General features: G+C 44.1%; 1 protein-coding gene across 1 annotated transcript in view; it reads left to right on the forward strand.

Annotated features, from left to right (window-relative positions):
* Positions 1–581: 581 nt before the first annotated feature.
* LOC104349712 (gamma-aminobutyric acid receptor subunit rho-2) overlaps positions 582–25,977 on the forward strand; it is a 34,045-nt gene continuing 8,649 nt past the window's right edge. Inside the window, exons 1-4 of the mRNA XM_086461384.1 lie at positions 582–939; positions 8,861–8,967; positions 22,931–22,998; positions 24,562–24,785. Coding sequence (XP_086317510.1) covers positions 752–939; positions 8,861–8,967; positions 22,931–22,998; positions 24,562–24,785 — 587 coding nt within the window. The 5' untranslated portion in view covers positions 582–751. The remainder of the gene's footprint in view (positions 940–8,860; positions 8,968–22,930; positions 22,999–24,561; positions 24,786–25,977) is intronic.

Below are 25,977 nucleotides of genomic sequence, written 5' to 3' on the forward strand. Positions count from 1 at the left end.
TGTGAGAAAATCAGCTTCCAATGGTCTCTGAAAACAGCCTGTTCCTTGTGGTTAAAGAAATAGCTGCTTTGTGGCTTTTTGGTTTTATTTCAGTCTCCTTTATTAAAAATTAAAATGCCTGATTGTGCAACTACAATTTCAAAAATAAGTATTAATGGTGACTTGACTTCTGTAAAGGGTTGATTGCATGTATAGATACTTTGGGGGTTACTGTGTTTTTTCAACAGTAAATAAAGTGATCATTTTCAGAGGAAATAGCTCATTTTTTGTCTTCGGCAGCATACAGAGCCAGGCTAAATCAGAAAGTAAAATCTCAACTGCTATAAAACCGTCAAAATACGTACATTTCACACTGATATACGTGTCTGAAACATGGCACAGGCGCTTTCCAGTTGAAAAAAATGCCATGAAAAGGAACAGAAAATCTGGAAAGCCTAATGAAAAGGGACAGCCCGGTTTTACACAGTCTGGCAGGAGGATAGCACTGTCCTGAGATTAGGGGATTGAGCAAAAAGCCGGCATGCAGAATTGTGGGGTTTTATATAATGGCTTTAGTAAATATCCTTTAGGACCCAGTGGAAATGTTTGGTGAGGCAAACTTCGTGAGTAATGGCCAATCATTAAGCGGTGATGAGGGAAAAGCTTTGAGTGAGAAGCCCTTGGAAGCCTGTCGGAAACATCACGTCGGGAAAGCAGCATTTCTGCCACTGATTGCCGGCGAACGCACGACGCCAGAGTTTGAGTTGATTCAATGTTTAAACCCGGGGGGACTTGTGCTGCAGGAGGTTACTGGAGTGCAGAGTGCCCGGCTCCTGTTTCCAGCAAGATGCCTTATTTTGCAAAACTCCTTTTATTCATCTTTTGCTTAGTTCTTCTTGTGGAAAGCAGAAAACACAGGAGGAGGAGGTGGACAAGCCAGCTGGAGGTGCAGAGGGCAAGGTAAGGGTTGTCGAAACACAGATGTTTCTTTTCCTGGAGTGTTATAGACACATTGCTGCGTAGACATAAAAATCCGTCCTGTCAGTGTCTTTGTGTATATTGTGTGTGCAAACAGCTTTATAGATAATGTTTTTATAATAGTCTCTGATAGTACAATCAGTTTTAACTGTAAACGGACGCATTCAATGGTAATGTTAATTAACTCTTAATGAGGCAGGTTTTGCAGGCAATTTGACCGCTTCAGCATGGGTTGTGGTAAAAATATTCTTAGACCTATATGTGAATTACTGAGAGAATTCAGAGATGTTGCAATTAATAGAGACGTTCAAATCTACATGTTGTTTCAGTACTGTTTCAAGAGCAGTCTCAAGGTTATTTACTCTGCTTGCTGGAATGTCTGTGCTACTTATGTTCGCTTGAAATTGCATGTTATTCTCTAACAATTTGAGGTGGGGATGTTGGTTAGCATGCATTATACTAATTAATTACAAATAAATCTCTGGAAGTTACCCAGGGATTGTAAAATTTTGAAAAAACACATGGAAACTTTAAAAAAATATACATTTTGAAGTCAAGCAAAGGCCCAAGAAAGAGTTAAAGGTCTTAGTACAGTTTATTAGATTTACTGTTGCTGAGATTTGACCGGAGGTTTACATTAGAAAAGATAATCTTCCAAACCTGTCAGGCAGTCCAAAGTATGTTATCCTTTTTTGTAGTTATGTCATCCCGTGGCAGTTACATCTTACAAGACTGTTCATTGTTCGAAGGGCTCAAAAATAAAATTGGGTTAATCCATCTTATTAAATGGCTTCACTGTGGCTGTAAACTTTCATATTTTCATTTATTTTGTTGGGTGTTTTGGTTTAACACCTAACGCTTTTGTAGGGAATGTTGTTACTTGAACGTTTGACAAAGAAATGTGATATAATTGAAAGCAGAGAATACCTAATATGCTCTCAGATTTATACTACTCATTGAAAAAATACAGTAGCATATGCTTTTAGTGACGTAAATCTTATAAAGCTGAAACAGCTAGGGCCTGATCCTGAAATCCTGAAGCCAACTGAAGTTTTACCACCGATTTCCACAGAATGTCTGTTGCTGAATAAGAACTTTCATTTCACTCTGAAAATTTTTCCAAGCCTATGTTTTGGGAAATGCGGGGGATTCAACAGTAACATTTTCTTGCAAACCATTCACATGTAGTAGAGACCATCTACTTTGAAGTAACAAAATAGTATAAATCCTTCTTTTAAACGTGACTTTGCCCAAAACTAGTGCCATTCTCTCGGTTAAAAGTTGTTTGAATATCTTCTATTTCATTTAAACATTGCAAAAATAATTTACAATTTCTACAGCGCCATTATTTTTGTGAAGCTGTGATAGAGTGGAAGTCAAAGCACTGCTAAAATTGTATAAATTACTTTACTGTAAAGAATAATTGATACTATTTGGTTTCCTGTGGAATAATGATTTTAATGAACAGTTTTCCAGCCAGGTAGAACCTGAGGAACAGGTGTATATATATACACACATATGTATAGGGGAGTGTGTGTATATATCTATGTATACACACATATATGTATTTCCTATGCAATGTGCTTACTTAAGAGTATATAAAAACAAGTTTTAGGGACTATCAAATGTGATTGAAATTTTAAATACAGAGAAATCTGCAATAGTCAAAAGAAAAGTGTATGGAGCAGTGACACTGATATTTTAAATTTCCAGTTCTATAGGAAAAATATAGTTGTTTCTAAACCAGCAATGAATAGTGGACCCTTCTAGTAAAAGGAAATTAAAACCAGTTCCTGTGCTGGTTTTCTAATGATGTAAAAGAAGTGAAAACACTGTCATTTTTAATAATTTCATCACATTTTCTGCTTACTATTTCTCTTGCTAACTTACTGTAAGAAATACAGCAAATTTTGTATTAGCCAAGAAAGTGTATTCCTGTGTTTGGGAATCTACATTTGATAAGTTTGGCTGAAGTGTCCTTTAAGGTGATACATCAACCTGGTCTAAAGATCTCAAGAAGCTAGCTTGGGCTGTGCAAGCGCAGAACATCTTCAGCTCTGTAGTTCATCGCTTGAACCTTGTACAGAGGTTCTTACCCACGGAGCTCTGCGGGCTTGGGGTGACTGGTCCTGCAGGCGCCGGCAGAGCTGACTGCAAAGTGTAGGCCGAGAAGCTGAGCCTGAGCCTTCGTGGGGAAGGGAAATGCTAAAGCCAGGTTAGGGCTGTGGAGTTAGGAACCCAAATTAAGAAATGCCAGGTTGAGGGTTGCCTGTGCATCCTTAATTACTCCCTTGGTTTTACATTAATATTGAACTGTAACGCGTGGTTTTTTCTGTCAGTGGTACCTCACTCGGCGTGCTGAACGGGTAACACTTGCTTAATTGGAAACTGTGTCACATTTCATTTTCTCTAGCTCCTGCGCCCCCGCCTCACTGATAATGCAACTGTTCTACAAAACAGAGATGTGGCTTAAAGAAGCAGCTGCCTCTGTGCAGCATTGCCGTGACCATTGCCTGGAGAGGCTTCATGTCATGCTCTGGAGAGCCTGGGCTTTGTGTAGGAAATTGATGTGTGCTCGTTGAGTAGCAACTCCTGGCTTTGTACTTGGATGGTAGGTTTTTCACATTTTCCAGGGATACGATCCCTGTCTCTTATGTTACAAAACTGGGTGAAGGATTCAGTGGCACCTGTTTGTATGAAGTCAAGAGCCTTTTTGCTGATGTACAACCTGGCAACTGGTGTGTGAAACCAAGGGCTTATAACTAACAGAAGATTTGTTACTTAAAAAATTTTGCGTTTCATTCTGGTTTCGAGACATCAGTTGATAAAAGAACAGCGAAGTAGAACCTGTCAGTCACCTGGGTGACTGCTGGGCAAGGGATGTTGGCCCTGGCATTACCTACACACCAGGGAATACATTTCCAGAGAGGTGGTAAAGACTTTGGTGCTGAAAGAGATGGTGTAAGTGTGGAAAGGTGCAGGTGTCTGTGTGGGATGGGCCATGGTCTGTGCTGTCGTGTTGCTAGCCAGGATTTTCCAGGGAGCTGTGTACTGCTGCCAGGGCACATCAGACTTGCTATGTGTAGTACTGACTGCACAGTGCATGTGTATGTGTGCTTGTAGCTTCCTCGGAGCATCAGCTTTACTGTAAGTGCCAAGCAAGTGCTGTTGGCATGTCCAACACTGGATTAGAACAGTTTGCGGTACTCTTCAGTAGCTCTGTGGTGGCTGCATCTCAGGAATTGCAAACAAATGCTGGTAGTCCTCCTAGACTATCCATCTGGACAGAGAGGTTGTGGCGTCTCCTCCTCTGGAGATCCTCAAAACCCAGATGGATGCGATCCTGTGCAACCTGCTGTAAGTGAACCTGCTTCCGCAGGGGGGGGTTGGACTAATGATCTCCAGAGGTCCTTTCCGACCCTACTGTTCTGTGAATTTCCGCACAGAAAAAGAGAAACTCTGAAAAATAGGGGTTTTTTTAATATGTATTGCGATGTAAAAACTGCTGATAATGCTTCTGGTAATGTTTATTGCTCTGCATAAATTGTCCTAGAAGAGAGGGCTCAGGAGACATTTGCCCTCTCAGTTGTGCCTGTGAATGCTGTGTTTCCAATGGCCTCTGCACTGGACAGACAGACACAGTCTGGCTCCGAGTCTTCCTGTTCCTCTCACCTAACTGTTGTGCAAAGCCTCATGCTTCAACCGGCAGAAACACGGCACTTTTGAAGTAGAAGTTGCTTTGAGCTTCTGTTAGCTAAAGACTTCCTGCCAAGGTTTTTGGAAGTGATCAGTGATTTGGAGTATCTCATTAGAGGTGTCATGTTCAGGACATGCTACGTGCCAGCCTTAGGTGGGGACCCAGAAGCAGAAGTAGACCATCAGGGCATGGCAGCACAAGACTCAGCACATGGACAGTTTTTCCAAACAGTGATCCACTGGGGCAAGTAGTCTGTTGATCCCTGCTGAAATGGCTGCGGCTGGCAGGCATGCTGCCTCCATTGCCTTGCAGGGCTGCGTTTTTTTCCCCAACTTTTGACCAGGTGCTACAGACAGGTCTTCTGGCCTGTGCTACCTCCCAGCCCCTACTGATCCTCTCAGCTGTATGTTGGTTTCTCAGAAAATGCAGTATTTGTAAGTGGCTCGGTGGTTACAATGTTGATAACCATTTCTTACAGGCGTGAGGCTCACCCTGAGGCTGAAGTCCAGGGCATTGCAAAGCCTCTGGTTGTGCGAGGTCTGATGCCTCCTGAGATTTTTTTCGCCAACACTACAGCTTCACTGCAGGACCAAATAACAACGATGTGAAACAAAATGCACGCGTGAATGGCAACAGCGGATCTGAGAAGGAGACCTCATGCCTTCCCTTGGCTGTGTGCTCCAGCTGTGGTTCATGTTTGCAGTTACGACTTCTTTGCTGTTGCTAACATTGCCCCCTCGGACCGTGCTGCAGCTGTGTAGTTGTCTGTGCAGACCGTGAGATCTTTAGAGCCTCAACACTGCTTCCTCACCAGCCTGCGTGCATTCGGCGCTGTCTTTTCAACAGTTGTGCCTCCTGCCCCTTCAGCAGAACAGTGGCTGGACCCGTTATCCCTCACATCTCCATCACTTGGTGTTCGCTGCCCAAGCAGCCTATTTACACTGGAAAGCTGAGCGTTATCACAGTGCTCTACCTCTGTACTTAAACACGCTGGTTTCCTTTTGCTTCTGCTGGCACTGGTGCGACTGGCACTGATTTCACAGTGAGGAGGGCCTGTAATTATTTTTTGTTTTCGTGGGCCGAAGATGACACCTTAAGGGGCAGGGGGCGTGGGGACAGGCAGGTTGGATAGTTCTGCCCTGAAATGATGAAAATAAAAGGTTGAACTTTTTAGCCTTGCAAGGGAGTGTCTCTGCATAAAACATCTTTGTGAATTTTACCTAATTTTATGTTACTGTTGCTGGCTTTGGGCTGGCTGGTTACAGGAAGATGTAAGGAGTGCAGGATTTGGGATATACTTGGTAAAAAAAGTCTCAATTTATTGCTGTGAAGAACAAATGTATTCTGCATTCATCTTTAATATGCTAAAAATATGAACTACCATAGAATAGATTTATTGTTTTTTTCTGGTTAAAAACCATACTTTTATAAAACCAAGCAAAAATGGAGGGTCCCAAACAGTAGATGATAATGTGTGTTGGACAAGTGACCATAAGGTATTCCTGATGTGTACCATAACAGTGATTGTGTCTGAGTTTGTGTCCATCACTTCGCAGAATCTGATTAATTTTTTTTTTTTCTAGAACTCTGGCAGGGAAAGTCACTTTCCTTTCCTTGCTGCTCCAGGCATAAAACCACAAATGTGTCAGTGTGGAGCATGTTACATCCGGAGATAGGGCAATAGAGTCCCTCTCCCCTGCGGCTCTGGGAGCAATAGGGACTGGTGTAGCCATCCATGTAAACCAGGACAGACCTGCCTTGTTGTAGAGCTACCAGGGCCTCTTGGGCAGCTGGGACTCATCAAGCCCTTGAATTGGTGGCCCTGACAGGCAATGGAAGGAGTCCACCCCAAAATAGAAGACCTTGAGGCTCCCAACTTCATGTGATCCGTGTATTAAAGATACACACCTTTGTGGGGTACACGTACAGCATAATGGAGATAATAAATTTGGAAACCTGACCTAGGAGTGAGTTAATTGTTATTGTACCTTCTCTTTTTGATTTATCCTCTAGGGGGTCTTTGCAGCAGTCATATCCTTTGTTGGTTAGAAAACCAGGAGGTTTTGTACGTTTCTCAGTGCTAGGTTTACACAGTGTGCCTCTCCTCCAGCTTGCTGTGGCTGCTACACAAAGTAAATGACACCTTCAACTAATGCGTTTTGGGCTTTTTTTCCTAGATAATATACTGCACTGCGGTAAGATTTTCACTGAAACTGTAGAGATATTTTCTAAATCCCAATAGGAAATGGGATAATAGGAGCCAATGTCCTATGACCACCTTATTGTGACCAAAGTCAGTGCTGAGTTCTCCAGAGGGAGGTGCAGAAGCCTCCTGGACCCTGGCTGCTGGCAGCTGCACTGTGCTTTGGCCAGAGATCATGTTTCCTTGCAGGCTCACCACTTAGCCATTGCCTTATGCCCTACAGCACGAGGACTGTTTCGAATTTTATAAGTTCTTTATCTTGCTCTGGAAAGGTCCAAATGTCTGCACAGATACCCTCTGCTTTTTTGAGTCCTTCTGAGCTGTTACCTGATTTCTCACGCTATCCGAGTTTAATTTTCTTTGATCTATTTGGCAATATAAAAAGGATCCATTTTATGCGATCGAGAACAATTCTGAATAAAAGTGTCGGGAAAGGAAAATACATATTAAAAAATAGAGCAATAATGGAGAAGCCTTTACAGAAGCTCAATGAGATACCTGTCCCCTTCTGTTTTCTGTAAAGCGGAACAGGTCTTCATAAAAGACAGTTGTATCAAACTCATCCCACTTGAGCGAAGTGTGAACAGCAATAAAATTACATACGAAAAACACGGCAAAAGAGAGAAAGGGAGATTGGTGGCTTTAAATGAATAATGGTGAACTGCAGAGAGTATATAAAGCTGAAAGAAACCCTGACAAATCTATAATCAGAAGTGCTAAAGACTGTAAGTACCTCAGGGAGGATTTATGAGATACCGGTGATTAGATTGTCAGTAAAGGCACTCGATGGGCAGGAGTGTTCTGTGCATCCTTCAGCTCTGCAAAGGCACTGGCAGCTGTATTTGCCTTTGCTGCAGATAATGAGATACTTCCTATGCCAAACAGCGCTGGGGGTGGCACAGGGATACCTGCCAGAGAGGATCAGAAGATACCAGTGTAACTGATGTCACTTACTCTTATAAAGAATGTTTTTTTCTTCAAACAAATTTGGTCTTGCTTTTGTATTAAATTGACAAAAATAAATTTCAAAGGCTGTTTAGACTGCCTATTATTAAAAATAGCTCTATACAAAATCTTTGTAAATGGATTAAATTGATTAAAAATTAAATGACAGACCTCTGTCTGTAAATTCTGACTCATCTGTCGCGTACCTGAAGGACTGGGCATGAGCTGATGGTTAAATGCTGGCTATTAAATGCAACCCCTGGTTCAGGAAGTTCCTGAAACCCCCTGTTTTCTTCCTAAGGCAGCATCGGTGTCCCCAGCAAGCCCTCTGAAGCCTCTGCAGCCACAGACTTGTTCTTAGCAGCTCTCCTACGTGCTATTTGCTGTTTGATGATTTTTAAATTAATGGATCAGAGCTTGGCATTTTAGTGAGGCTGTGCTGTCAATCTATAAGATGGTATTGCAATACCATCAGGGTTTTCCATACTATTTCCTCATACAGCATGCAATCCAAAGTTTTATTGGATTTTTAATTTGATATCCCCCCCCCCCCCCCATTCTTTGAGTAGAGAGGTTTGATTAAACATTCCCTAGTACTTAGGCCTTTCCCTGATGGTTAGTCAAGCAGACACAGGAAGATCATTCTTCTCCACTGCCAGCTTTTCAGGAGCAGAGACAATACTGCAGACTGCGAAGTGGAGCGCATTGTCAGCAAATGTCAGTTTCTTTGCAAAGAAACGCAACCTTCCCTTGCAGCAAGCAGTTCAAAGCTCAACCTTTGCCTCCAACCATTCCCATTAATGGCCGTGCTTGGGTTTATCTTCCTGCTTTTAGGGAAATACTAATGCGGCTGTGTTGGGAGGTCACTTGCTCCAGCTGGGTCTTTTTTTTGCAGCCAGCAGGAAGAGAGATGTTCTAACATCCCAATTTAAACAGGAGCCCATGGTGAGGTGAGGAGGATCCAAATTTTTCTATTTAGCATGTGCCCTGGAGCACAAGGGCTTATATTCCTTCCAAACATCTATTTAATATACATTATTTTTTAATTCTGTTGGCAGTCACATCTATAAGAAGAATCATGACGTCACCAAAACCTGGAAAGGAAAGACAGAGCAGCTTCTCAGAGTCGACGACCATGACTTCACCATGCGGCCGGCTTTTGGAGGTGAGAGTTAAACGGTTCTCTTGTTTTCATGCTCATCTAATTAATAATCTAATTTTTAAAAAACAGCCTCTGACCAAATGCACCAGTGTGAAAGGAAAGTTCTTGGGTGGTCTTAGGAGATGTTCGAGGCAATTCAGAGTGGCCTCATCCTCACTTCATAGCCCTCTGTGCTCTGCACAGCTCCTACACTCCTTCCTGTTGTTGAAGTTGGCTCTTTTTTTGGCTAGTGTTCCCTAGAGCTCAGGATGGACCCCCCTGGTAAGTGTTTTGCTCTGTTGAGGAGATGAATAAGCTGCGGGTTTTAATGTTCATTTGTAGTTGTGAAATTGCAATGAACATTTCTGCTCATGTGGTGAAATTCCGAAGTAAAGAGCTCATTAGGTGGATCACATTCCCTCCTTGCTAGGAGAAAATGGAGTATTTTTGTCCAGATAAAATCTTGTCTCAAACTCTCTAAAGCAACAAAAAGAGGAGGAGGGGAGGCCTCTGTCACCTTCACTTCTGTCTTCTGTCATGCCCAGTTACAGGAATATTCTTGCCTGATGTTTCCAAACTCACTATGGCAGAGGCAAGAGAGTATCTGAATAAAAAATGTGCTGGCAATCCCTCTTCTGATTAGATCAATCACCATGCCCCTCCAGAGTTTTCTGCAGGTTTCACTGAAGGACTACTACCGCATCCTTTGTCTTCTGGCCTTCTAGGATGAAGTGCAACATCTCCCTGTCCAGTGGGTCACATGAATATGTTGCACTTTGTGCCTAGTACGTAGAACAGAACTTCCCTGACCTGCTCATTCCTGGTGTGGTTGGAAAGCCGTTTCTCGCCCCACAGTGCAGATATGCTGATTTGACAGCACAGTGCTGTCCTCATGCTCACAACTTATATATGTCCAAAACGTGTCACCACCAGTGGTTTTTTTCCTCCACTGTAATTTACTAACAAGTTGCAGTCCGGCCTGCCTATCTTTTGATAATCAGTGGTAAACTTGATTTACTGTTTCTACGGTTGAGGAGTTTGCCTTAAATTGTCCTCTGGGTAGAACATAGGCAATGGGGTTGGTGCCAGCATGCCTGACAAACCCAGGTGTGCAGCTGAGGCTCAAGGCTGAGGTCTGGGAGCTGGCTCTGAAGACATTGGCCATGTCTGCTCCTTCTTGCATTGGCTGTAAAATTTAGTCTGAATGAACTACCCTCAGGCCTCTCACCTACTCCAGGTGGGTATCTCCTTGACAGTGATACTGCTGCTCCACTCTCTGGTTAGGGAAAGGGAGATTATGGGTTAAGGCTGGTATTTCATCTCCTGACAGGTTGCTTCTTTTGGAAGGTGAGCGTTTTAGCAAGGTGAATTTGTGAAGGAATCTGACCTCAGAAAAATTGAATCATGGAGTCGTTAGATTGGAATAGACCTTTGAGATCATCAAGTCCAGCTGTTGACCTAATACCACCATACCCACTAAACCATGTCCTGAAATGCCACATCTACCCGCTTTTTGAACACCTCCAGGGACGGTGATTCCACTACTTCCCTGGGCAACCTGTCCCAATGTTTGACCGCTCTTTTGGTAAAGAAATTTTTCCTAATGTCCAATCTAAACCTCCCCTGGTGCAATTTGAGGCCATTTACCCTTGTCCTATCACTTGTTATTTGGGAGAAGAGACCAACCCCCACCTCACTACAACCTCCTTTCAGGTAGTTGTAGAGAGCAATAAGGTCTCACCTCAACCTCCTCTTCTCCAGGCTAAACAACCCCAGTTCCCTCAGCCGTTCCTCACCAGACCTGCTCTCCAGGGCCTTCACCAGCTTCATTGCCCTTCTCTGGACACGCTCCAGCACCTCAATGTCCTTCTTGCAGTGAGGGGCCCAAAACTGCACACAGCACTCAAGGTGCGGCCTCACCAGTGCCGAGTACAGGGGCAGGATCACTTCCCTGCTCCTGCTGGCCACTCTATTTCTGATACAGGCCAGGATGCTGTTGGCCTTCTTGGCCACCTGGGCACACTCCCTGCTCATGTTCAGCCGGCTCTCGACCAGCACCCCCAGGTCCTTTTCTGCCGGGCAGCTCTCCAGCCACTCATCCCCAAGCCTGTAGCGCTGCATGGGGTTGTTGTGACCCAAGTGCAGGAGCCGGCACTTGGCCTGGTTAAACTTCATAGCATTGGCCTCAGCTCATCAATCCAGCCTGTCCAGATCCCTCTACAGACCCTTCCTACCCTCGAGCAGATCAACATTCCCACCCAATTTAATGTCATGTACAAACTTACTGAGGGTGCGCTCGATCCCCTCATCCAGATCATTGATAAAGATATTAAACAAGACAGGCCTCAAACTGAGCCCTGGGGGACACCGCTTGTGACCAGCCACCAGCTGGGTTTAACTCCATTCACCACCACTCTCTGTGCTCAGCTGTCCAGCCAGTTTTTAACCCAGCTTAGTGTACAGCTGTCTAGTCCATGAGCCACCAGCTTCCTTAGGAGAATGTTGTGGGAGACGGTGTCAAAGGCTTTACTAAAGTCCAGGTAGATGACATGCACAGCCTTCCCCTCATCAACTAGGTGTGTCACCTGGCCATAGAAGGAGATCAGCTTGGTTAAGCAGGGCCTTCATGAACCTATGCTGGCTGGGCCTGAGTCCTTGGTTGTCCTGCACATGCCATGTAAGCGCCCTCAAGATGAACTGCTCCATAATCTTCCCCGGCACCGAGGTCAGGCTCACAGTCCTGTAGTTCCTCAGATCCTCCTTCTGGCCAGATGGGCATCACATTGGCAAAAAGATGAAAAGACCAGGGAGATGTGAGTTTGGTTTCATTCACCTAAATCCTCTTGATTCCAGGAGGAGACGGTCACTGTCAGGATTGTCCAGCCAGCCACCTTTTTGGCTCAGTCTCCTCTCTGTTTTTTTCTTTATTGGAGTCTTGATTTTCTTTACCTTACTTTTTAGGCTTCTTTTTTCCATTTTTCTGTTCTGTTTGCAAAGCCTGGATCTGTGAGGTGTTGGCTGGATGTCCACTGCCTTCAGTCTGGCTTTTTTTTTGTTGGCACGCTGCTCCGTCATGGATTATGGTGATTCCACACTGCTTGCCCAGCACAGCAGTGCTTTATCACAGAATGGATTGGATTGGAAGGGACCTTTGAAGATCATCTAGTCCTTCCCCTTGCCATGGTCAGGGACATCTTTCACTAGATCAGATTGCTCAAAGCTCCGTCCAACCTGGCCTTGAACACTTCCAATGATGGGATCAACATTTCATTGATTCGCCTCACTAGGCTGTATGTTGTCTTCTGAAGGGGGATAGGAGGTTGCATGGTTTCACACATGTGAAGACGGATTGGTATGCTTCATCTTTCCTAAAGAAGACTAGATGCTGAGAAGTAGATATCATGCCCTGTTGAGTGAATTCACTTAGTGGTCCCTAAATACCAGCTATGCCCTGTCCTGCTATAAGCTCAGAGGGTTCCCCCCCTACTTCCCATCCTTTAGATCCTCTATGCTTCTTCTCTTCCCTCCCCAAGGCCTTAAAAGAGAGTAGTGAGAAAAGCTCCTGTGGCTGCTTCTGAAGCAGTAACTTTTTCTTGGCTTTATTCTTCTCCTATGTTCAGATAGGAACCACTATCATATAATAATCTGGCTTTAAAATACATTTTCCTCTGACCGTTTTCACTCCCTACTGCAAGGCTGGTGCCAGTCCGGAATTATACCTTTTCTCTCCGAGAAGAGACATCCTCCCTGGTCACCCCTGATCATGTCGGGAGGTGACCGTGCTTGTTCTAGTGGCTCTCCTGGAGCAAACAAGAAGGGAGAAGCAAAGTGCAGAGGCAAGCTTAGATTTGAAGGCACACAGGACGCCAGGCAGGTAGGCTGTAGGACAGGTACAGCATGCATCGTATGCAGTTGCAGGCACTGAATGAATAGGCCCATGCACAGATTGTAAATTACAGCGAGAAGGAGGAGAATCCCAAACGCTTGCCTTTTGCCCGCTCATGAGAAGGCAGCCACTACTGAACCAATCTCACTGAGGGTGGCCATCCAAGCCATATTTTGTCATATTAAAATGAGAGGGAATACAGCAAGCAGAGAAAAATAGATGGGGCAGAGAGAGACTGCAGCTATGGGATCCTTATTTGTCTTGGTGACTCTGCGTTGAATAGGGCTGGTTTTAACTGTAAGTGGTTTTCCCAGCCAGTGAAGTCAGTGACAAACTCTTCTCAACCCAAAGGGAAGGGATCAAGCTTTCCCTTCAGCAGGCAAAAATCAGTGTCAGAGAAGGAATCTTTCTAGTCTCCTAGGTAGCAAAGAAAAGCCTCAAAGCAAATGCCTCCACAACCTTAAGAAACACAAATTGTTAAAGTTTAGGGCACTGTGTTGGGTTTTCAGGTTTTGGGTTTTTTTAAGCCAACCTCAGTTTTTGCACCTTGGCTGATGACTTCTGGATGTCCAGTGTGGACAGATTGGAAGCGCTGATCTCTCCCCAGTGCAGCTGTTACCACTCTGGCCAGAAGACCTGCTGGCTCCTGGGTCTCATGGGGTGGAACGACAGGGGTTCTCTGGGATGATATTTTGGAGTCCTTCCCTCGACTTGGTTGGAGATAGCTGGGAAACCACTGTGGTTTGTTTTGTTGGTGTTTGTTTTTTTTTTTTTTTTTTTTTTCCTAGCTGGATGCCAGTGCTTTTTGGGGAAGCTGGGGAGTTTTGTTCTGTTGTGCTCGTGGTTTAGGTTTTGATGTCCAGTGTCACCACTGCACTGTATTTCTGTAAATTTTTACTATTTTTATCAGTGTTGCAGAGCCCATGAGGGTACCTTTGTGCACAGTTCACACCAAACAGACACACATAGTGAGATGGTTACTCTTCCAGTGCAAATGTAACTGCATTTTAATCTCCCTCTTGTCTTGTATTCCCCTGCTACCTCCTGTCATGGCATTAGGATACTCCTAGAGCCTAAAACCTTGGAGTAACATTTATAAAACTGATAAATATCCTAACAGCCTTCAGTGAGACAATGACTTTATTTATAAAGGAAAAACATAGTGTTTCTTTAATTTTTGCTCAAAAACCTCCTTATCTTGCAGAGCTACCTGGGACAAAGGTGGGGTATTAGTAAAGTAGTGCTGAAGTTGCACTTGATAAGGAGCAAAACAAGGCAACATCTTGGCCTTGGAAAGCGTGACTCACATGCAGCTCGGGTGCTACAGGTTCTGGCACAGCTGCAGAATTATGCAGTATATTTTCAGTGACAGGTGATAAGCCTGATGGAAAAAAATTCTGAAGGAAAGAAAACAAAAGTCTGGTAAGAGGCAATGCTTATATTTTCTTCTGTAATGTTTTTCGTCAGTCAGTCACAGGGATTTGCTATGCACTGCAAGTCCTTCCAGTTCTTTGCTGTGGCAATGTCAGTCAAACTGATGTGGTCTGAGCTGCGTAGGATAAAAGGGCTTTTGTGCTGTGGAAGCAGAGTAGAGGAGCCTGTGTGACGTGTGTGACTTCAACTGGTCACTGCCCTAAGACCCTCTCTGCTCTCTCAGTGCAGCTCAAGGACCACAGGCTAATGGAGAGTCCAGCCCCATGGCATTGCATTGGGCCTGTGATGTTATGGTGCAGGTGGGAAAGGCAACTCATCTCTGGAAAAAACATAAATAATACCATAAGGAAATCATAAGTGATATTAGACTATAAAGAAACCAAATACTGTAAAAGTGATGGTTTCCAGGCTTTGTGCAATAATGGGCGGCTGTTAACCTTAAACATTTTTGGTGGAGCAGTCTACTACTTCACCATTGAACTTTAAGCTAAAAGGAGATGGGGTCTCTAGCTGCTTCATTGTGGTCATAGTGACTCTTGCTGGTCTGCAGAGGACAGTCAACAAGCTGCCAGCCCAACACAGCTGTGACCACTAGACAGAGCAGGCTGGGGTTATGCAAGGTGAAATGGAAGTAAAACATTAGAGAAAGGTGAAGGGTTTTTCAAGAAAAAGTATCTTTGTAAAGAGCAAGTGAGCAAGCAAATGTTGTGTAAGTTGTGTTATTAACAGCCCAGTAAGCATGGTTGTCTTGCCTGCTCTCAGCCCATTAGAGACAAGCTAAGTGGTAATGACAAACATTTTTGCTTTGCTGATGTTCAAAGTAGCCTCCATAAGCTAAAATAGACTGTGTTTGTTATGACCCTTAGGGAGTTATCTCCATGTCAGTGACCTTGTTCTAGCTAGCAGATGTTCAGGTATTATTTACAAATATTAATATTTAAAGATTATGTAAATGTTTGGTTTGCTGCCTTCCTTAAACATCCATTTTAAGCATTTCATCTATGACCTCTCGTATTTTACAGGGAGCCTGTGAATAAGCAGCTTTAGTTGATACTTAAAATAGCTGTATTTTCTTTGCTGAGGAACAGCCTAATGCTGTACTTCTATTATTTTTCTTCATAGCCTAATAGCCTAATGTCAGCTGGTCCCCGCTGCCCTTTCTGGGCTGTATTTTTGTCAGGATGGATGAATGGTTGGGTGAATGAAGCATAAGTAGTTCACTTAGGGTTAGTATCAAGGGCTGGAAAAAAACTTGATTCTCCCTCAATGACCATCCGTCAGCAAGGTGCAGGGAAATGAAGCTCTCTGCACTCACACGGTCCACACCGAAGAGGTCCCGAACATATATACATTCATTTAAAAACCATAAAATATATATATACACACATACACGCAGAAACACTGAAGATGTTTTGCAGCTTGCAGACGTGGGATCTCTTACGGATGTTTGTAAATCTCTCTGGGTGTGCGCAAAATATCTGGCAGGAAAGAAGTCTCAAACTTGCTTGTATCCCATGTAGATATTTTTATCTCAGGGCCTATGCCTGCCTCACTCCTTTAAAGATAGAAGAGGGGACAAAGAGACTGTCTCAGAGAAAAACAATGGGCCTTTGAAATTACTTCCAAAGAGAAAAATTAAAGAGATGTCACAAAGCTTTCGTCTCAGAGCTGGAGTGGAAAACTGACTCCAGGCATTTTCACGGTAGCATGTTATTCCCTATCTTCCAAAGCTTGCTGCACTGTTGAAAAATAAAAACCATGTTTGTGTCCAGTTCTAACAGGGAATTGACTGGTCCTTTGCAGCTTTCATGAAGCTCCTTAGTGGGTGGTTTTAGGTGCCAAGACAAACTGGGACTCAGCAGGCTTTAATGCTGGGCACCTTCGGAAGTCATTCCTGAATGGGAGTTGTGGAAACCTCCTGGGTTCCCTGGAGGGGTTAGCCCCAGACCAGATGTCCCATGCAACGTGAAACAGAGTTAAGTATTCAAACTGAAGTTTTTGCAAGGTGAAACAAGCCTCAAAGTCTCCTCAGTGTCAGAACCCACCCAAAACGGAGATTTGTTGGGTTCTCCTTGTACAACCACTGAAGGTACATGCAAAGTCAGCCTTTAAAGGTTTTCTGTACCGTATCTTTTCTATATGCAGCATGCAAGTTGAATGTGTAATGGATTTCACTGAAGAGTAGGTCACAAAACAGAGCAGCTCACTGCAGAAGAAAGAGAAATGAGGGAGCACTCTCACTGCTGATTCTCAGGACGCCGGGCTGTGAATTTGACAAAGGAATAAAGACATATAAAGCAACAAACTCCTTGACAGGCTGGTCCCTAAGTAACTTTTTAACACCCAAGTTTGATCTGAGGCAAGGACACTGACATGCAGGAATTTACAGAAATAAGATGTTGTTGATGCAGTTTTGGAAGGTGGTACCTTTACAGTGAGAAGGTGCAAGAGTAGTACCGTGTTGCGTGTAAATCCTATGCAGAAATTGTGGGGCTAACGGACACTGCCCAATACAAGAAAGAAAGCAGAAGCACTCTTGTCAGCCTTGGATTGTGCTTCAGGTCACTTAAATCCTCTTTCAACCTGCAATTATAAATATCTCTTTCAAAAGGAAAATTTCCTATTTTCCATTTCCAATTTTTATATTGTCAAAATTGCTAATGACTGCATGAGTGTCTTGAGCTTGCTTGCAATCCGCCACTGTGCTGTGTCTGAGATGCAAGGGGAATAGTTTATTTGTGGGTTTGTTTCTGTGTCATAATTGGAAACCTGTGACTTTTATGAATTTTTCTGAGTCCAGGGTTTACTTTCTGGTTGTATCAGTCCTGCTGAATTAGGATTCCAGTTCTGCAAGATATAGCTGCGGACAGTGATGGAGATAATTGATGTTGACATGTTTGCTGTTTCTGGAAGAAATGCTTCAGTTGAAGGTTATACAATTCCTCTCTAGACCTTGATCTATAAATACTTGAGATGATGTTTAATTTGAATAATTCCATGAATTTGGCTGACATTTTTCAAAGACCCTGAAGTATGAGCTGAAAAGCATTGCTGGGCTGCAGTCTTTGAGCAAAGCATTGCTGTTTCCTCTTCTGAGCCAAATCCACAGCTTTCACATGGATCTGTTTAGCTTCCCATCCAGCAGTGAACATCCTGGAGAGGAGCCTGAGCTTTGAGATTTCTCCAGTGTTACAGTATTCAGGTCTTTTCCTGCTTGTAGTTCTCCAAGCTGGTCCTTCTATTTTTCCTCTCTCTGAACAAAAAATGAATATTGATAAAATATTGTTTATGACAAGGAAAAGCTGGAATGAGGGATTTTTTTTACTTACAATGCTAGAATCTAAGTTACTTGTCCTCTGTCTACCTGCTCCGTGTATCAGATACCATCTCAGCTCTTCTTTTCCCTTCCCATTCACACCTTTCTCATCCTCTGTTCCCTCTCAATAAAGGGATTTTTTTCTGTTTGCTCATCCCTAGTGGCATTTGATGGGGAATTTGGAAAAGCACCTGGAGGCCCAGTGGTTCAACAGTTTAGTTTCCAGAGGGACAGGATTAAAAAGCTAGCAGTTCCAAATTGACTCCAAGGATTAGTGAGACCAAAGATCTCTTGACATCTTTCTGTGACTGATCAGCAGCCATTTAATTCAATGGTATGTGCTGTAGCCAAGATGACCCTTAAGGAAACCCAGGGTTTGTTTCTGTGGTTTAAAGAGGGCATTTCTTTACAGGGCTTCTGTTTCGCTTCAGACATTGCATGCATTTGCAATGTTGCTGGCATCAAGTGCCTCTGCAAAACTGCATCTTAGTAGAAGTGTTGAAGAGTGATGGGCCAAGTGAATAATCAATTATCATTATCAGTTATGCTCATCGCCTAGAGCAGGACTTGGTGATGGTTTGATTCCGGCCACTAGCTCCCAGGTAGCAACATTTAGGATGGCCCCACTGGCTCTTCACCCGCTCTTTCCTGCTCAGTCCAAGTTCTCGTCCAAGCCAACTGCAAAGGCACTTAGTGTCTCAACGTGGTCTTGTTCCCATTCGTGTGCTTTCTCCTTGCCTCAGCCCCAGGTGCTGAATGAGGAGCAGGGAGAATGGAAAAGCAGCGATTACTCCTGCTGATTGTAGTAAGATTTTGCCCAAGAAAGGAGGGTAAATATTTCCACAGATAAGTAAGTTTTACAGTCTTATCTTCATTGTGTCTTTATTAAGAACTTCATGTTTATGTCCACAGTTCAAATTATTTCTCCCACTCTCTGTTGTACTCACTGTTTTATCATCCCTCAAATTCGTAATTAACTACAGAAAAGAAAAAAAGTAAAAGCAGTTTCACTGATGTACAGAAGATACCTAACACAACCCCAGGCCTTATTTCTCAAGGACTTTCCAGACTGTCCAACTTTACACTGAACACCCTTTATTTTGGATTTAATAAAGCTTCATGGCAGCTCCAGACTGAATCTTAGACTTTGGCCTTGCAATGAGGTAACTGCTGGTTATCTGGAAGCCAAACTGACCGTTTGGTGCGGGTACATGAAAAAAGAAAGTACTGTAGACATAGCATTTTATTTTCAAGAGCAGATACGGAAGGAATAGCAGAGACGGACAAATATCAGCTTGGCAGAGTTCTTCTGTTTCTGATTTTGGTTTTTTGTGTTTGGTGGTGTGTTTGGGTTTTTTTTTAACTGTGATTAGTGTTCAGTCAAGCGTGGAAATCACAGCAGTAAATAGACTTTGGATGGGTGTTGATTTCCTGAATCGAGGCTAAATTAAGCATTCATACACAGAGAGTGTCTCTTGCAGTCTGGAGGTTGCAGGAGTGGGTGTGGGATGGGTGGGGTGGGGGCTGCCCAGCCTGTGCTGGGCACGCAGCCCCTCAGCATTAGGGAGATCCAGTGGGAAGTACCACAGATGACCACTGCCTTCCTCTTCTGGCATAGCCCGATTGTGCTGTGAAACCGTCCTGGCACAGACTGTGTCTTTTCTGTTAGCATCGTGCCTACCACGACATGGCTGTTTAGGATGGCAGCAGTGTTGGGCACTACTGCAATGTCAACAGGTGTGTATGACAATAATATTAATCACAAGTGTTTTCTAGAGTGAGAGCCAGAGGCAGGACTCACGGCATTCTCCTGCCTGCCCTGATGTATGCTGTGTTGGACCGTGGAGCCTTTCCAAAGTGTCTTTCTCTGAGCATTGTGCCTTGCTCTTGCAGAGGCCTAAGTTTAAGTATCAAAAATATGGCTACACTGAAGAGCTATTGAGTATTTAAAGACATTAAAGGAATAGATAAGTATTTGAATTGTTTCCCAGGATCTCCTTGATCACCATGCATGACTTCATGAGGTATCTGAGCAAAGAAAGACTAACCGGCTACCAACAGGGCACTATCAGCAAGCTTGTGTTGTTTCCCTCTTGTATATACTGCACATCAAAATGCGTTATCACCACAGATACAATGTTTTTTGGTACACAGTCTACCTTGTTTAAAAAAACCCAACAAAACACATTTTACTGAGCAGGAGGAATGTCATATAGAAAATCTTTCTCTTGGTATTGTTTTTAACTTTTGTTTACTCAATGTCCTAAATAATCATAGAGAGTAGAAAGAAGTGAGGCTGCAACCAAGGTATAAACTCACAGAGTGATTTCAGATTGAAAAGGACTACATTAAAATACTGTATGTAAGACAGGCAGGGTTTGTAGAGAGCTGAAGCATGACTTACTAGGTCAACTGAAAGAACCAGAAGTAACAAAACACCTCCTTAAAAACAGCACTCTAAAAGCTAATTTGCTTATTATACCTTATCATGCTCCACAACTACTCAACTGAAGAGGACAAAGGAGCGCAGAATACCGCAAAACCATTGTCACGATATTTCCACATAATGAAGCCACTGTTTCCTTTGGCCAAACCCAGAAGATGATGCACTTGTGGGGTGACAGAAGGGCCATGTGCTGGTCATTGTCTGCAGGATTCTGGATTGTGTGTTAAGAATGACACATCTCCCAGGGACATAAACAAAGTCTCTTCCCAGAGCAAGGAGCCAGTCAAAAGAAAGGACATGTGGCAGAAGCAACAAGGAAAAGATATCTGTGATTTTACCATGGATTTGCCCCTCTTTGATGAGTTACGATAGTCTGAGATGGAATACGCTGGCTGATGAATGGTCACATCCTGTGGCCAGATCAGTAGGGACCGAGTACATTTCCTGGCCCAGCAGGCAAGGACTGGCTTGTGAGGAGCTGAGCCGGTGCCACCAAAGGCAGAGGGCTCTCTGTCCTGCTATCCCCTTCCATGTATCTCTCCTCTGGCCCTGGCAGCCAACTTGGCCACCTGACAGGTCTTTCCCAGGGCTGAATCAAGTCACAGATTTGGAAGAAAATAGTCCAATTGCTGCTGCTGTTCTTGGTTTTGGCTGAGTTACTTTTCTGTGGGTCGGTAAGCTGAAGAGTCTTACAGAAGGTCCCATGCAATCTCAGTCTGCTCCTCTATGCAACTGCACCCGTTGCTGAAAGTTGTTCCCTGTAAAATTTGGGAGGGGGACTGAGGATTGTTCTCTCCTGCTGAATGAGCACAGCTGTGTTGTGAAGCCCTGTATGCAAAAGGAAAAAAACCTTCAGAACTACTCAGCCCCACTGCTAGATGCGGTCATGACAGCATGTCTGCATTTCATCAGTGGGTGCAGACTGGGGCTTTGTGATTTTTCCCAGTTTCAAAGAGTAACTGGGAGAAGGGGAACTGAACACCAACAGGGTGAGAATTTCCTTGGCCTCCAGTGATTCCTTATAATACATAAGCAACCAAAAGGGAGTCAGATGTCATTGGAGTGAAAAATCTTAGTCTCTGGGCTCCTGAGAAACATGCCAGTGCTGATTAATTTGAATTTCTCCCTAAGTAAATTTTCCTGCAAGCGCCCTTCAGCTTGGACAGATGCCACCAAGACATGAATAGGAGTGAGCAAATGTTTGCTGGCATGTTTTTTTAAGCATGGCACACACAGCTGTGTGTCTGAATGTGACGTGTAGGTGTTTGTAAGCATCTCGGAGTCATCTGAAAGTGCTGGGTTAGCCATGTTTCAGCTTCAGTGCTGGGGGCAACAGTCACTTAAATTGGAATTGGTGGTGCTGAGGAGCCTGGTCCTGCTCCATAGGGCTCACTTAAGGGTGCCTGTACCCAGCACAGATGCTGATGGACAGTGTGGGCACAACAGGTTGGAGCCGTGCGTGCAGAAAAGGGACAGTGTCACCGCCAGCACGCTCTGCTGTAATTCAGTGTGGCTGGCTTATCAAAGCCCTAGCAAAATCTGTATCAGGGCCAGTTGCAGTAATCAGCTTGTCTCATGGGCTTTGCAATTACCCTTTCCCTAGCGAAGCCGAGTTGGTGCTTCTTTCTCCTCCAGCAGAGGCAAACATACGGCTGTGTTCAAAAGCCCTGAAGATGCAGGGAGTCTGTGCACGCTGCTGCAGGTACAGGAGCAGGACAGATGGCAGCTTGCAAAAGTGTTCCGCACTCTCAAACCAGCAGTTCTGCTCTCTTGTTAGGCTTGGACATAGTCTTGAGGAAGATGCTACTGTAGCTAAATACATACATGCAGCAGGCCCTGCTGTGCATGGCACTGCACAAATATGGGTCAGGATCTACAGAGGGATTGTGGTGCCTCTTAAATACCATCCAGCTGCTAATCAGGTTCCAATCTATGTGCTAAAAATCTTTACAAACCTTCATGGAGGCCACTGTGGTCCTCGGAAAATTCATTTCTGCTGGACAAGTCCCAGACATGTCTGCAGAGCTGCTACTTCCTTTGCCATGGTCTGTCTCACTGACAGTGCCCAGGCTGGAGATACGCTCTAGGTACACACATCGGTGTGAGCCCTGTGAGACCCACTGCCACACACTGAGAGCTCAAGGTAACAGTGGATCCACCTGGACAGTTTCTCAGCAGTTCCTGCTGACCTGTCTTAGTGGGGCGTGCTTGGTGTGCACGTCTCTGTGGGCACTTACCTCCTCAGTGCACCAGAAAAGGGAAAAAACTGTGTGAGGACACGCTATGTGTGGGGAACTTGAGTAACCTGAGGAGGTCCTGGTCATTAATGAGCAGCAGTCTACAGTGACATTTTGATACAAGGAGTACGTATTTCTTATGGGATGTTTTCCACTTATTTACTCTTTGTGAATTCTCTGCTTGCTAATTTTAAAATTACTGTGGAAAATTATTAACATCATCAATGAGTCATATGAATGAAAACAGTGATGGATTCTTGAAAGTTTAATGTAGCTTGTCATGTTGATAAGAAATGAGAAACCCACAAGGAAGAGCTCATTGCTTGCAGTTTCCTCTTCTCAGTCGCCTGTTCTTGGGGCTGAATTTGTTCATAAAGGCCTAAAATCTATGATGGGGTGGCTCAGCTTTTAAAACCATATGCAAATGTTTCATCCAAGCGCTGGATTAGCTGGGCAATGTCAACATTGCAGCACATGCCAAGGGAAGATAATTCAGTGTTTCAAAAAGGGCCTTACATGGTTATTCCTCCAGCCCCCTCATGAAGAATCACGGACAGAAGAGTATAACATAAGCTCAGAAGTATTTTGCTTGCTACCTTGTAGTGCTAATTAAATGCAGATGATATAAAAGAACAGTTATTTACATATCTAAATCTCATTCTCTACAGGCCCAGCAATTCCTGTTGGGGTGGATGTGCAAGTTGAAAGCTTGGACAGTATTTCTGAGGTTGACATGGTACGTAATCCACTTTTAAGCCTCAATTATTCCTAGTCATAAAAAGTCCCTCGCACGGGAAACCTATGGATTTCAAATTATTGGTCAGATGAAAGTAAAGGTAGCATTTGTCGAATTCAAAGAAGCTGATACTCAGAACTAAAGACTTGATAAAACCAGGTGTTCAAAGGCTTACCTCTGTATTTCAGATAAAGATCAAAATATGAAGGAAAAAGGGACCTTAAATAGGAGAATAATCAGTAGTGCCTGGCCCTCCTCTTGCATCATGGCCAGAAGGCTGCCCCAGGGCTGGTGACCTGAATAGCCAGGCTCATTTTGACCTCTTTTTTCCCTTCTGGTGTAAGTGGCACTGTCTCCTAAGAAATCATTAGTTGTCCCTCTTCCTTGCTTTCCTTTTTCCCAGCTCTGGTCAAGCTGATGTGCTTTCCTTGTCCAGCCCCTGAGGTTGGCTTTTCCAGCCAGGTTGCAGCCTAAATGCTGCCAGTGGCAGCAGTCGCTGGAAGATTTTCTTTGGGGCTATAGCTGTAAGGGCAAGGTGGCCAGTATCCTCTAGGGAACAGGAGCTGGCAGCATCCCTAGGGGGAGAAGCAATGGAGACTGGGGCTAGTCTGCCAAGGTGGGGACCTGCAGGTGGGAGAGCCTGTCCCTACAGCAGGTCTCTGCCATGGTCAGAGAGGGACATGTCTAGCTAGCTCTGCCCCATGCAGCAAGGCGAGGGCTGGCGCTGGCGATTTCTTTGACAAATTCGTGAAAAACCTATTGGCAATGCAAGACTGCTGCCAGGCAGCCCTTTGAAAGAGACAGTCAGATTTACTGATGGTTTGTCATTGGCAAAGCAAAATGAGGTGGTGGTGGTGGTTTTAGAAAGCTGTGTGGTTAGGAAGAGATCCCAGCCTCTGTTGCTGCCTGTCCAGGCTTGGCAGCTGTGGCTCCCATAACCGCTCACTTAATTGGGAATATAAAGAAAACAAGTGTATTTGATCTCTCAGCATGAGAGAGTAGATTCAGCTCTGAAAGCAGCAGCTGCCAGGTCAGGATCAACAAACAGATGCTTTCCTTTTTGTGACTCCTGCCCCTCAACGAGCTTAAAAGAGAGCTTTATTTATACGCTTGTACAGTAGGAAAAACAGTTCCCTCAGTTGCTGTTCGCAGCAATCTAGGTTTTGGGGGGATAAATTGCTTAGTGTTTAGCCTGACCATTAAGCTGATTTTTAAAGTTTTTCCTCTTGAACATGCTATTGATACCATAGTCCTTCAGGACAATTTTGCCAGGATTGAAGAATCATTTCTGCAGGGCACTGCTTCTCTTGGGGCATATTTATATCGCTTTCAGGACTGAACATTACTGAGTACTGTAATACATTGATTGGGGGGTTATGTTTTGTTTTGGCTGAAATTATTTTATCAGGAAAACCTATTTACAAAGAGCATTGCTCTAGGGAAAAAACAGAGAGGGGAGGGATTTCATCTACTTGGTAGGAGTGAGTTTTCTTTCCAGTGCTTCCTAGGTGTAGAAAGCAAGACTGACAGACCTCTTTCTGGTCCTTTTCGTTTTTCGCGAAGGATTTCACTATGACTCTGTACTTAAGGCACTACTGGAAGGACGAGCGTCTCTCGTTTCCCAGCACCAACAACAAGAGCATGACCTTCGATGGCAGGCTGGTGAAGAAGATCTGGGTCCCTGATGTCTTCTTCGTGCACTCCAAAAGGTCTTTCATTCATGACACTACTACGGACAACATCATGCTGCGAGTGTTCCCTGACGGTCATGTCCTCTACAGCATGAGGTAATGGTGCTACTCCTGTACACCCCATGGGACTTCACTGTCAGTTTTGCTCCTGATGCAGCTTTGGTGACCACCAGCACTGCTACTGCCAACCCTCCTGCTCCCACTGCTAATGCAGAGCCCTGTTTCCAGCACGTCCAGTATAAGGTGCTTCACAGGAAGCTGCAGGAAACCATGCTGTGGGCAGTAACAGGATCATCTCTTCCCAGGGGAAGCATTCCCCTAATTCTTTGCAGTCAGAGGAGGGCTTAGTCGCGCGGGAATTTTTGTCCCAGGGTCAATGTGTGATTAAACTGGAAGCTGCTGATATACCAGATGGTGACCTCTATAATTATCCTATTTTGCTTCCTGTTTGTCTAGAAAAACTTTTTTTTTTTTTTTTTTAGTTGGCATTTGCGTGTTGATGTAAAGATTTAAGTTTATTGAAGCTGGAATGGCAGTATTAAAGGCGCCCTATAGTCCCGAGTTTTCTAGCAGATTTGTTGGCTGGAAGAATCCCGAGGCATGACCTGAAGGGTTACTCGGCCTGTGGGTATACACAGACCATGACTGTGGGTTTGAGGGTTTCTGTAGTACACAAGGACATGGAGACTTAATCCTCTAAACTCCTCTACCTTATTACAGATTACCAAAAGTACCACAAAAATCACCACTAGCAAGTAAACTGCCATATAATCACCACTAGCAAGTATACCTATGATTAATCAAGTGAATATATATATGTAATGCTATCAAAAATTACTATCAGCAATCAATAATACAGTATCAATCAATCATAGAGCAACAGCCAATAACAGCAATAACTGACTAGGTATATACTATTACAGGTTACTATAGACGTATCATTAGTGGGGCAGCTGATCAACAATATAACAGGAGGTATTCTTATGATGCATTGCTTGTATGGGTGTATAATACTGGTATCAAGTGATACTATCATCAACTGAACCAAATCATCCCATGGTTGGGAAGACAGACTGAAACAACTCCAAAAGTAGGCTCAGAGGTGGACCAATGAGACAACAGACAGAGTCTCACTTCAGAAATGCTCTGCATCACAGAGTCTGGAGTCAGACGGGCATCCCCAATGACATCCCAAGAGCTGGTAGAAAGTTCATGCAGTGAATTCAACCTGTTTAGGAATGGAAAAGTACAGGCAGCATGGGAAGTTCTGAGAGAGAGAGAGGCTCCA

The sequence above is a fragment of the Leptosomus discolor genome, chromosome 2, assembly GCF_034619465.1.
Source record: "Leptosomus discolor isolate bLepDis1 chromosome 2, bLepDis1.hap2, whole genome shotgun sequence".
NCBI lineage: Eukaryota > Metazoa > Chordata > Aves > Leptosomiformes > Leptosomidae > Leptosomus > Leptosomus discolor.